General features: G+C 30.2%; 1 protein-coding gene across 6 annotated transcripts in view; it reads right to left on the bottom strand.

The window, feature by feature from the left end:
- MYCBP2 (MYC binding protein 2) overlaps positions 1 to 14,403 on the bottom strand; it is a 251,054-nt gene that overhangs the window by 167,654 nt on the left and 68,997 nt on the right. For 5 of the 6 annotated variants that reach the window (XM_081045566.1, XM_081045567.1, XM_081045571.1 and 2 more), the window contains exons 18-20: positions 7,589 to 7,696; positions 1,050 to 1,169; positions 48 to 129 (exon numbers count right to left, since the gene is read on the bottom strand). In XM_081045566.1, the coding sequence (XP_080901692.1) occupies positions 48 to 129; positions 1,050 to 1,169; positions 7,589 to 7,696 (310 nt within the window). The remainder of the gene's footprint in view (positions 1 to 47; positions 130 to 1,049; positions 1,170 to 7,588; positions 7,697 to 14,403) is intronic. The other variant, XM_081045569.1, reaches the window with a different exon arrangement.

Raw genomic sequence — 14,403 nt, 5'->3', positions numbered from 1 at the left:
AGGAAAGAAGAAAAAAGAAAACAGTATCTTCAAACAAGTTATAGTACCTGGAGTTGACATCTCCGTGTCCTAACTGCCCATGTTGCCCATATCCAAATGTATAGACATCTCCATTTTCCATTAAAACCACTGAAACCAAAATACAGTTTTATTTTTTCATTATATGTATTTTATATTTCTATCACACCATACTTAAAGCAGTGTAATTGTCACTACTTTGAGCACTATTTGTGTTCAAATGGGCAATTGAGCACAAATTTATATTTAATAAGAAATAAGTATGATTTTAGTTCTAGAAAATATTTTATAGGTTATAAAAATACACAATGTTTTTCATGATACATACTTTAAAATTTGTATAAATTCCATTTAATAACACTAATATTTAATAAAACATTGGTTTGGGTCAACTGTAAAATTTTTTTAATGAGTAACTCCATATAAAAGATTGTCGTCTCATATCTAGGATAATTATATAGGTAGCAGATAGATTTGCACTCTATTTAATTACGTACAATATCAATGAAATGTCAGAACTTTAATATCTGTCAATGATTTATCAAATAAGGAATTATACCTAGCATCAACGAATTTAACATTTTTTTAATTTTTATAAAGGCTAAATATACAACCTAAGCCATATAACCCAAATGCAATACTTTACTAAGAATTTTTTATCATTAAAAAAATTAATTTGTTGGTGCACATTTCTCCTTGAGTAACAAAATATGAGACCACAGTATAAAAATCACAGAATTCTAGAGTTAAAAGAAATTTCAGGGATTCTTTCATCTTCAGATATTTCCTGAATTAAATTGTAAGTTCATCAGAAGACACTAACAGTTAGATCTCTGCACAAGTACCCATTACATCATGCCAAAGGTTTTAAAAAGAATTCTGTAATAAATACGAAGCTTTAATAGATTTGAGAAATATTGCCACACGATAGCTTTTAACACACAATGAACAGATACATTGTCTAAACTAAACAAACAATGATGTAGCACAATTGTAAAAATGTCGTTATACCCTAAAGTTCCAGCTGCTACCTGAATGGTGAAATCCACAGCTGACTTGTACAGCCCGCAGCTCACAGTCAAACCGCACAGAGCCGGGAGGATACGTCGTGATTTTGCTGGCATCCTTTTCTCCTCGTTCTCCACTTCCATCTGTAAGTGTTACAATGTGTAATTAAGCCATTATTCATCTTCACAATAAAATTTCAAATCAGTTTACTATGGAAGAATAAGAGAAACATGTTAAAAGAAACAAGCAAGAAGAATCTGCAGCTGTTAGAAGTGATAGATCAAGAATCTACCTGCAAAGAAGCAATTTTGAAAGATAATACTATATACTTCTGTTTGTAAATATCACTAAATCAATAAAAACAAAGATCTGGTTATGAATAAAACCTATTAAGCAGTTATGTAATATAAACAGGTCATTAACTAGAAACAAAATTCTACATGTAATAATTTATATGGAAAAATTTAGTTTGCACAAAAAATAACTGCATGCAAAGTCATTTAACAATTATTTTAAACTTAGTGATATTGTTAGTACTAGTCATTAAAAAAAAATTCTAGTTGATTCACAAATGCCTGGGACTCTTCCAAAGACAACTTTATCTTGAGGACAACCCACTGGCCTTGCTGAAAGGCCAAACACAGAAAGGCTACTCTGTTCACCAGTATTTTACTAACCTCAATTAAACTTTAAAAAATTTATAAACACCAAATAGCTTTATCCATTATATTATGGCTCAATGGCTTACTCTGATTCATCTTTCCTGTCCCACCTGCTTCTCAGCCATTCTGCTTTGTGGCCTCCTTCAGGCTCACAACCACTAACTCCTCTCAACCAATCCTTTCTTCTTTTCACTCCTTACCTTCTTATCATTTCCTCCCTAAGCTTGCTTTAGGCCTACCCTGGTTTCTACATTTGGCTTTGAATATTCTGGCATTCTAACTGTAACATAAAAAAAACACATTCCAGAATATAAAACCTTTATTTGGAATGTGTAAATAAGGGAGACAACTTACTTTTCCTCATCTAAAACTATACATCACTAGACTATGACCTCCATATCACCAAGATTCAAATTCCTTGCACATTGAATACATGTAAAACTAAAAGGAATTTCAAATGGTCTCCTAGTCTAATCCACTCTCTTGTGCCAAAACAACTCTAAATAAATGTGTATAATATGCAGATACACAGGTAGATCTACAGACACATTTTTAATTCTGTATTTTCATTGCCCATTTTAAAACACTAAGCAGAATAACATCAAATCATTTCATGGTTCACATTACCCTTTATATCTAGTATTTCTGACCTCTAGCGATAACTACGTAAGACAAAACTGGCCTAAATTATAGCATAACTTCTATAACTCAATGACTATCATTTTGAAAAGCTTTAAATTCCTTATAAACACTAGGACAGTAAAACCTCACTAATTCGGAATAACATAGAATGGGTTGGCCTATATGACATACTGAAAAGGTCTTAATCAGAGAACATTTAAGTACAAATTCAATTTTATTACCTTCAAGCAGTACAGATTATAGATTAAACTAAATGCTACAATAAATAAAAGGTGGTTACCTACATTATAATTCAAAATAGGCCTATATTACATAAAAATGTACCATAAACATAAAAGTCCTTTAACATACAAGAATTAATTGCTGGACCCAGAGGTTGAAGGCACGTTGAAGGAATCCTTCATTTCTTGAGCCCTTGGTTTGAAAAGCTAGTGATTTTAGACAGGTTTCCCCTTAAAAGTATGACCCTGAAAATTCAGAGGAAGAAATTATTTTGAATTTTTTACTCAAAAAAAAAAATCACAAATACTACATCTGAAATATCATAAATTCTGAATTAGTGAGAGGTTTTACTATAAATAGGATAGAGAATATGATTCCTCTTCTGCTAAATTATCTAATGTGGGTTTGCCAAATAAAGCTGCAAGAAAGGATGGGCTACAAAAAAAAAATAATAAAGAATCAGAGCATTTGGTTTTATTCTATCCAAAACGAAATATACTCTTACTTAATTCAAAGACTCCTCATCTTGGAAAGAGTGTGGAATAGTTAAATATAAACAAGGGCCTAGACAAAAATAAATATGCAGTTTCCAAAGACAATGTAAATAAGATGACAGATGTGTAGAAATTTCACAGCTTTATCTCAACTGGTAAAAATATCTAATTATTAAAATCAAATCTGATTTAACACAGAAAACAAATTGCATTCATATGATTTTGCTAGACTTAATTAAATTCAATATTACAAGTATCATTCCACTTTATATAAATGGATTGATGCCTCGTTAGAATCTTTTACTTTGGAATTTTCCCACTCCCTTGAGTCAATGATTAAATATAAATACAAATCCTACAATAGAGACATAAAATCTGGGAAAGAGAAATAAAAGCCTGGTAATTTACTGATTAAAACCATAGTAATTAAAAGAGTTATAGCTATTATTTAAAGGTAAAAATAATACTAGAAACATTTTATTCGAGTTCATCTAAACAAACCTGTTATCTATATAGTTTTTCAATTATTACAAATGGTGAAAATATTATTACAAGTAAAAATAAATAGGGATGAGGTTGTTGATCATTAGCAGCAGCCGTGGCAGAATTTTAAAATATATACATACATCTGTATCTGCTATTTGATGCCAGTTAAAAAATAAAGTATAATTCTAATAATTTAGAAATTTATAAAAGTTTATCAAAGCAAAAAGGTACCTAATAAGTAGCCAAAAATTTAGTGTGTATTCCAAGAATCAGCGAGTGAAATTCAGGAAGATTAATTTTGCTCAACCTCATTATTATTCAGTGAAGTGTTAATGAGTAGCAATAAAATTAATCTCAGATTTGTAGGAAAAATAGTTGGTCTGAATATTCTTATAAATGGCCATTTAGGAATGAGCATATCCATATTTACCCTAATATAAGTATGTTCATACATATTTCATGTGATATTGAAACTACAGCTATAAAGTTTTAACAGATATGTATCTAAAATATTGTCTCTGTGTGTATATACATTATATATATATATATATACATTATTTATATATTTATGTACATACATAGAGAAAAGAGGATGCAGTATCAAAATGACTTAACTTTAATTTTCATTTAAATCTATACTTTTTGGGGTAATCCTTTGGTCATGCATATCACAAAAAGTATCATAGAACACAATGAATACTTTGAGCAAAATCACTAAAATAAAACAGCAAAGTAGTAGCAACTATAATTTGCTAAACATTCTGTGCTACATAAACACTGTGAAAATTTAAATAGTAAAGTGGGTAAGTGCTTTTGGGCACTGAAGTCTTAAGAGAGCTGGACTGGAATCCTGGTTCTACCATTTACTAGACAACTGGACACTGGACTTTGTAAGTCAGCTTTCCCATCTATTAACATAGCAATAATGGTACATTACTTCACAAGGCTCTTACGAAGATTAAGTGAGATAATGAAAAGTGCTCAATCAATATTCACTACTTTTGCTTTCTTTAATCAATATAATAATCTGATAACATAGGTATTGTTATTCCATTTTACAGTTGGGAAAACTAAGGCTTAGAGGGAATAAGTAACCATCCCAAAGTAATAAACGGTAGAGCAGTTTTAGAGTTTGATCAAAAATAAGACTCATGCGTTTTTACCACCAAAAATAACTGACGTCAATCTTTTTGTAAAAATAAACTAATTGTAATAAACACATGTAACAAACCTCAAATTTTGTACTTTTAGCATAATTCTAAAAGAGAAAGCAATTCAATTCAAAGAATTAAAGCCAGTATTCATGGAGGATTTCTGGTTGTAAAAAAAATACATATATATACATAGATATATGTATATATGTATATATATTCAGATATATATACATATACACACGTATGTATATATACTGCCTTCTGTATCTTATTTTAAACTTAATATCGACATAATCAATAGGAATTACCATTCTTATTTTTAAAATAAGAAAATGAAAGCCAAACAGATTAAGAAATTTATGAATGGCCACACAGTTCCAGTAAATGATAATTTTAGGATTAAAACCGAAGCCTAATTCCAAAGGCTATAATATTTCCATTTCTAAACAGAAACAGATGTGAAGAAACACACAGATGTTTATAAGTGTTCTGGATTTTCACAACAGTAACTTCAAGACAGCTATCAAGACTGTTTCCAGAACAATTCAGATGTTCCTAAGTAGGAACAGTGTATTAAAATCTTTTCCTATGTAAGGTGCTGAACAGCTGAAACAAATGTTAACCCAGGTGTCTGTTTGAAATATAGTCTATGGTTACAGTTTTAAAATAACTTACTATATATTATATGAATTAGATGTTATACTTATTGATTCAGCCGTACGTAATCTTATTTTGCCTCCAGTCAAAATTTGCCTATATAGAATGAATTCCATGACCTTCTCTGAATTCTCTCCAATCAGCCAGAAGCTCTCCAACTTTCCATCTTAGAACTCACTCTTTTTAACAATAAATCCACAGTTCTTACCTTCCACACATCCAAACAAAATAGTCATACTCTAGGAAATTTTAACTATTATCATCTACAATTTATACCACCAATATAATTAAATGTAAGACAGAACACAATATAATAAATTTCTCAGTGGAAGACAAATAGGGTAAGAAAATAGGGAAAAATGTATGTAGAAAAAAATACTTATTAAAAGATGTAGCAAGAGTAAAAAGCAGTGGATGAGATGATTAAATGACAGCGAAAATGAATGTAAAAGGCGATAACGGGGAGAGAATTTGTGGGTGCATAGAAATTAGTAACTGGCAAGTTAATACTCTGTATAAAATAGGGCACCATTGCTTATATTTTAAACTTAAATTTTCGTGGTAAAGAGATTAAATTGTTTCACTCAATAAAACCATAAAATCTGATTTTAAAAAATTGGACCTACACTATAATACTATAAGTCCTTGCAAAGAGGTTACTACAAATATCCTGTGACAGACGAGATGGAATAAGGCTTTTATGTAGCTATTGTTGAGTAATTCCTATAGCTAATCAATGTGACATTGTTTGTTTTAAATTTGCAAATTTAGTCTCCACTTAGCATTTCATTTTACATTTTTGGAATAATGAAGATGTTTGTCCATAGATACTAACATGGACCTGAAAAAGTTTTAAAATGTTTCATGAAAAGGTGAGTATTTAACCTTAGGTAAAGTATTAGGAAAACTTCAGTGTTTTGTAATTGGGAGGGAAAAGACACTGAGAAAATCTGTTCTAACAGTGGCATAGTAGAAAATATGAGATCAGAGATTCTGGCAATAACTACAATAATTTACATAGCATACCCAAAATATTGTTCCTTTTATTTAAATATTTATGGTATTGATAGAGCACTTAGTAAATACAGCAATCACAAATTTTACTATGGTTAATGACAATAAATTTAAAATACTCTCAATTTTTAATTCTACAGAAAATAAGTATTACTCTATTTGTGTGTGCTTTTACTAAAAACAGAAATTTTTGTCTGTTTTGTGTTTTTGCTTTGAGTGGAAAACTGATAACATGATAGAAGCAAATAAAATGATTATAATATATTGTATGTGAAAGTTTAAAAATAAAATTAGTCTATAATTATACAGTTTTACAGAAAAATAAAATAAAACACAAAACATTAGTTGGATGAATTTGGCTATGTGGACTATGTGTTTTTAAAACGTTCTATTCTGTTTGGTGAAATTTACCTTAAACATTTAGGAAAATAGTAACTGTAACTTGCACTCGTCAAAGAGGCCTGGTTCACATGCCAGGATTCAAGGCAGAACTAATATATAAATTTATAAATTATCTGTATGAAACACTTTCCTGATTTTAGTTGACCCACAATCTGTGGTTTAAAAGAAAATAAGCTTGATTTAGGAATATTTTAAATTAATTCATAACTCTTATACCTCAAAGAACTGTGTATAACAGATTCCTAGTCAGTTCCAGACTTGTTGAGACCTCTCACAGTTCCTGAGCACTACGGCCAGCATAACTCTTTCTTTGCTTACACCTATCATATTTGACCTTCAAACATCAAATAAATCGTGTATTGTGTATATAAACTTTAATATTAAAACAATGGAAAAGCGTCATAGCAGTCAACTCATTATTACTTTATACACTGAATTTAGTAATTTTGTTAATTCTAAAGCAAATAAACAGCATTAACAAAAACAGTGCAATGCCAGATGGTAGTCATCTAAGAACAGATAATAAAGGATAAAAACAGAAAGCAATTATTACTTTTTCTACCTTCCCTTAACATTATTGAATTTGAAAATGGAAAAAAAAGATATACTTTTAAAAATGTCTTCTTAAAGTTAACAAAAAAAGTGAAATAAAACTGATAGTCATTGACAAACAGTACGACTTTCAACACGTTCTTTCTCCTCAGGCTATACAATAATGACAGAAATAAAGTAGAAGAATTAGGGTTGTGCATTTTCCCAGAGACAAAATTCAAATGAGTGGAAGAAATTGGGAAAGTATCCCACCTAGTTGATAAGGAAGTCCAAATACCTTTGTGCTTGTCCCGTTTATGCTTTAGCTGTGCTGGATGGGATCTGAGTCTGGCTAGAGCCTGTTCTCGATGATTCATAAATATAGGACCAGCAAATACAAGGGGGCCTGAGGAGAAACATTTTGTATGTGCATAGAAAAGCTCACAAAATGAAAACACTACAATGAACAAAAATAATTCAAACTAAAAAGCATGGAAATTTATTCTTTACTGTTTTGGACATTATACTTTTCTCCCAAATCCCCCATGTTAATCCTCCACCCCCAACCATCACCTGTTCACCATTCCATACACAATCTTAGTATCTTAAATATCTTTAATATCTTATAGTAACATAGCAAAAATCTTTTATAGTTATAAAATGATCAGATAGTATAGGTCTCAAATAAGTAATAAGAAAGTATAATTACAATAAATAAAATATTTCATCCTACAAATTTTATTTTACAAATATTTTCACATAGCTTCAAACTTACTAAAGCATACATTCATTAAAAACAGATACCTTTTCTATTGATATACCAAAAACCAACTAATTTTTATATTAATGATCAAACTTAAACAAGGTCTTCAAGATTAAATATACATACCACTCTTGCTACAAAACCAAGATAAATGCTTTTGACTTAACTACATTCTGTCATAGAGTTAAGAAAACAAGATGGCCAAAACACAAAACAGACACAAAAAATTACGACGATCTGATACACACACACACACACACACACACACGTGTATATATAGAAAATCACTATTTTATAAAGACAGAACTGTAGTTGTATTTGATTTTCTAAACATGATAAATATAATTTTGCACATAATGTCTGTAACCTCGTACACAAAAACAGGAACACAAATAAACTGACCTTCACATTTATGCTAAAGAATCCCAGGAATCTAAACCCAATAACATTTATGAATCATTAACCATCTGTCATAAAATCATTTCTTTCTGAAGCTCCACTATGAACTTATACATACATATACAAATACTCATATAGATTACAGTTGTTATTTATACATACATACATACATATACATACATACAACATACATATACATACATATACACAACATACATACAACACACATATACATACATTATACATACATATATACAACTTATACATACAGATACCAATACTCATATAGATTACAGTTATTTCCACTGCATAGTATTCAAGGGAAAAATGTAACCACAATTAATTTAAATAAAATTTTAAAGTTGCTTTCCCCCATTATCATTTAGCTGGAGGAGAAACTTTAAATTATACCTTAAAATTTCAGTTCTTTTCTCATAGAACAGAACTACAACTTCCTTGAGTTTTATCAACATTAAAAATGCCTGCAAATTTCAAAACACTCTAAGTATGACAGTTGAGAAGTTACCAGTATTTGAAAAGAAAATTGACAGTATATGAGCACTGAACATTTTTCATTAAAACAAGTTTCATCATGATTCTCTACAGATCTTCAGCTATAATGAATTTTTCTAACCATGAACACAATGGAACAAAATGAATCTACTGCCATTATAAAATTTCACGTCAAATTAAATACCAAAGTACCCTTCATTAAATATTAAAAAATTGGTAGAAAAGGTATACTTTAATTATGTCTCTAAGTATATATAAAAAATACCAGCAGAACCAATTCTATGAAACACCAAGAATATTATCTATCATGACTAGATAGAAATAACTGTTAACTGTTGCAAAAATTAATAAGAATAACTAATACAGGTGATGCTAGAGGAAATGCCACATTCATACATTAGTTTGGATAAATTCCAAACTAACATTTAAAAAACAACTTGAAATATATATTAAAAATTTAAAACATAAACATTCTCTGGCCCAGATAGTCTACTTCTGGGAAACTCTACCATATGAACAAAAACTCCAATATATTTGATACATATGGCTAGAAGTTTAAGAGTATTTAATATAGCAAAACATACAAAACCCTGAAAAATAACCTGAATGCCCATCAACAAAATAACGGTTGAAAAAACTGAAGTATAGCCATATTATGAAATATTATATAGCTACTAAGTAGAATGTGGTAGATCCATATTTACTGATCTAGTGTGTGTGTTGTAAAATGAAAAAAAGATGTTATAAAGATTGCATATATAATACAGTATCATTTTTGTAAATAAACATGACTTTTTTCACACATGCATAGATATCCACCCATAATTATAACGGATTAAGACATGGAAGAATAAATATTGGACTAAATCTCATTTGCTTGGTGGAGGAAAATGGCAAGGCAAGGAAAAAACACTAGCAACATATAAAAATGTATATACTGTAACTAAGCAAATATTCCAAACATAAAATTCAGTCAGTGGTGCAATTAGAAATGTGTAAAACCTCATTAGAAGATGACAATGAAATAAAAACAACAGTTTAATTAAAGCATAGGTTTGTGGAAATCCTTTGACCTAAACTCCTGTATTACTTTAATATGGCATTGCAATTAAGTACGAAAAATTTTTCCTGACATAATATTAAGGGGAAAAAACAGAATACTATATCACAGTGTGAAATGATAATACAACAACAATTCAATTACTTTGAAATTAGAGACAAACTATAATAAATTTGTTTTTATATTCTAATTTGTAACTATGGTAAATTGATTGCGTTTCTATTAAAATGGAATCTGTTTTATTCTACATGTGCTGTGGCGGATTTTGTTAATAAAAACCGAAGTTTTGTGATTACCATCCCAAATGGTAATTTGGGATCCCAAATTGATTGCTTTTGTGAGAAAAGCAATCAAGCCAAGGCCAGGAATCAAATCCAGGAAGAATAGAAGTCAACTGAATAGCCTACAAGGACTAGCATCATCATCAAACATTTACTTAGAGCTCAGTAGTATGTCAGGAATTTTCATACATATCACTTAATTCCCATTAGCATCTCTAGTTAAGTAGGTACAGTTGTAATCCCCACTTTAAATGTAAGGTAAACTGAGGTTTAGGGTGGTTCAATTCCCAGTAAAAATTAAGAAGCCAGGCTTTGAACCAAAGTCTAACTTCAGAACCCATGCCCTTAAACACCATGCTATATAGTTGGATAATAATATAACTTGTTATCCAAATGAGACTTTATTGAAGGTGCTATTAAGCAATATGCCCAGACAGTGGGCATAAAATGGGACTGTCCCAGGCAAACCAAGACATACGCATAAGCTCACCCCATCTATTGCTCACAATTATGAAACTCTGATCTGACATTTAGGGGGAAAAGAAAGGAGCTTATTTGAGCTTAGTTTTTCTTACAATGCAGCACTGACAGGAATTTAAAGATAAGATCATTGCTACAATTACCCAGTAGTCCTTCTAATGATTTAGAGAGCTATACTTGAAAATTCCACTGAACAAGCACTTCACTTCTAAAGTAATACAACTCTCAGAGAATTTATACATTAATCAACCCTATGTAATCTAAAAGTTACCACAAACTAAAAGTTATCACAAATGTCATTGAAATAAATCTGTAAATGAATGTTATTGACTATATACAGAGGGTGCCAAAAAAATGTATACACATTATAAGAAAGGAAAAAACTGTACTAAAATTATGCTATTGGTAACCACTTTGAGCACTACTTATAATTGCAGAAGTCAAACGTGACTTGTATTCGTCTTTTGTTTACAGTATATATTGAGTATTACAATTTTAATACAGTTTTTTTTTCCTTTCTTAAAATGTGTATACATTTTTTTGGCACTCTATTTAAGAAAAATAGTATGTGGAAGATTAATATCATAAAAAATTGAAGACAAAGTTCCAAATTTATTAAAAAGCAGTAATAAGACTGCTTTTTAGGGTTTCAATAGCACATTCCATTATAGAGACTTTGTGTTATAAACAGGAGCTGAATTACTCAATAGGCCTAAGGCTCACTGAGCAAAGCTTTAATACCGTGTTTCCCCAAAAATAAGACCTAGCCGGACCATCAGCTCTAATGCATCTTTCGGAGCAAAAATTAATATAAGACCTGGCATTATACATTATTATACTATATTACATCACATTATATTATATTATATTATATTATATTATATTATATTATATTACATTACATTATATTACATATATTATATTAGATCCAATCTTATTTTATAGTAAAATAAGACCAAGTCTTGTATGAATTTTTGCTCTAAAAGATGCATCATCTGATGGTCCGGCTACATCTTATTTTCCGGAAAACACGGTATAAGAGTGAGGTCCTAAAATTCTAATCAATTAATTTGATTAATTTGAAACAATTAACACAAGCTTCATAAATAGGATGAGATAGATAAAATGAGCAAAATGATTTAATGTAATATAATCCTGAAGTTCTGAAATTTCTACGTAGGTAAAAGCCAATTACTAATGAGTATAATTACTAACATATTACTAAACTGTAAGTATCTAAAAAGTAACAAGGATAAAGGGGGTCAAATATATGGTGCTAGAAGGAGAACTGACTCTGGGTGGTGAACATTCAATGTGATATATAGATGATGTATTTTACAGAATTGTACACCTGAAACCTGTGTAATTTTACTAAGCAATGTCACCCCAGTAAATCTAATGAAGATAAAAAATAATAATCAATTAATCAATAATAAATAGACAGTAACAAGTATAAGCCAAGAAAAAAAAAGACAAGATGTGTGGTAGTTGAAGCACTAAAATTTGCCTGACATTCCTGTTCGTCATGAGGACAAAAGAGGACTAACGATGGTCTCTAGCGAGGTGCCAAACAAGAGCCCTGCAACACTGTGCATGTGATTCAAATCTGTATCCAGGAACGTCACGCAGAAATTCTGCTTCCTTTGACCCACTTGATTCTTACGTAGAGGTTCACGGAATAAACTGTGAACATTACTGCCCTAGAGCAGTGGTTCTCACACTTCAGCACCATCAGAACCACCTGATGGGCTTGTTCAAACAGTTTCCAGGGCCTGCTCCCCAAGTTTCTGATTCCGTAAGTCTGGGGTGAGGCCTGAGAACAGGCAATTGCAGCAAGTACCCAAGTGATGCTGGTCCTGCCGAGATCACTTGAAAAATCACTGCCCTAAAATACTGAAAAGCATAGTACCTGAAAGAGATTCCTCCATCCAATTAAAATAAAACAATTTTTAAAGAACAAAAGTAGAATATAAATGCCTTAGAACTAGACTATGTTTTTTTTAAAAACAATGGCTTCAGTTTTAAAACATAACTCTTATTTTGTTTATAGCGTAATATGCATATATTGGAAACCATTTAGGAAACAAATTGTAAACAACCAAATAAAAATCACCTATAAACTCACTTTTCAGTAAAAACAACTATTGACATTTTGATAATTATCTTTTTAGCTTTTTCCTATGTAAATGTTGGTATATCTCTGTGTACATTTTGTTTTCTTATAAAAATTTGTCTTCTTATAAAATTGCTTGTAATGGAGTGTTGAGAAGGAACATAAAGATCATAAAAGTATCATATCACTGTATTGTTTTATAGTATAAGGATTTTCCGAAGTCACTGAATAAGAATCTGAGTTTGACTTTTTAAAAACGGAAAAAAGTTCTTGTTTAAGTTATTTTTACAAAATAAAATGTACAGGCAGACTTCTCCTTGCACAGTACTGTGTTAACTGAAACAAATGCATGATTCCACAGTAACCATGGTGACTGCGAAGTAAGGACATAGTTCTAATATGCACGAATTTCAGTTAATTTCAGTAGCAGGCAAAGCAACAACTGCCATAATGAAGGTCCATAACGAAGATCTTAACCCATCAAGACATTTACTACATATTTTAACAAAAATGAAAGAGGATGGTATGTGTAAGAAAGAGCTCAACCGAAAAATAAAAATAAGACAAAACTTTTGTGCACCAGTAATTTGAAGAAGTGTTGGTGTATATTGAGGAGTGCAGATGAAACTAATTTGTCACAAAATACACAACAACTGCCTGGAACCTAAATCTGTGTTTATAAAGTCAGATACTATAAGTTCTATAAAATTTTAAATGGAGGTTTTCTTTAACATTTAAAAGGTTAGAGTTTGTTTTAAAGGTCTATGACACATTTTGAAACAAATGGCAAAAGAACACTGTGCAATCACAAAGTTTTGTTGAATAATCAATGCAAAATCAATGTCCTTTTACTTCTGATATGCAGAAGCTAGAGAAGAATAGCTTTTCGTAGAGAAAGAAAAGAGATTAACAAGGTATACAGCATTAGGCAAGTGATTAAAATCATCATAAGAATTTGCTATACTTTGGTAGAAACATAAGCAATTGCTGGGTTTTGTAGGTCAATTCATATGATTCAACCTAATACATCCAAAAAAAGAAAAAACAAATAGTAAAAAGATACACTGAAAATTAACTTGAAGCAAATCATATCATTAAGGAATTATCACTCAATTAACATGTCATAAAAACCCAGAACTTAACTTTTATCCAGTTTTCTACAAAACATTTCATGTGTAATTTCCCCACATATTTATATTATGTAAATAATGACAGTATATACATTAATCTTACTAAAGTCAATACTTTTATGTAAACAAAGCCAAACTAACTGCAAATATTCACGGTATCAATTAATAAACATTGCTTGTAAGGTACTATGAAGAACAATCTTTAAGTTCCAAGTATATGTTTTACAACTTAAATTTAATAAAAATAGAATGTACCATGTGTGCTACATATTTTACTACTTATTCCATTTTACATTAAAAAAAGAATGCCGATGGCTAAATGGGTAATAGGTTCTATCTCATGTATCAAAGATCATGTCATTTTTAGTAAGTAT

This window comes from Rhinolophus hipposideros (genome assembly GCF_964194185.1).
Source record: "Rhinolophus hipposideros genome assembly, chromosome: 4".
Classification (NCBI taxonomy): Eukaryota; Metazoa; Chordata; class Mammalia; order Chiroptera; family Rhinolophidae; genus Rhinolophus; species Rhinolophus hipposideros.
The sequence above is the reverse complement of the archived record's forward strand: the minus strand, read 5'-3'. Positions and strand labels throughout refer to the sequence as shown.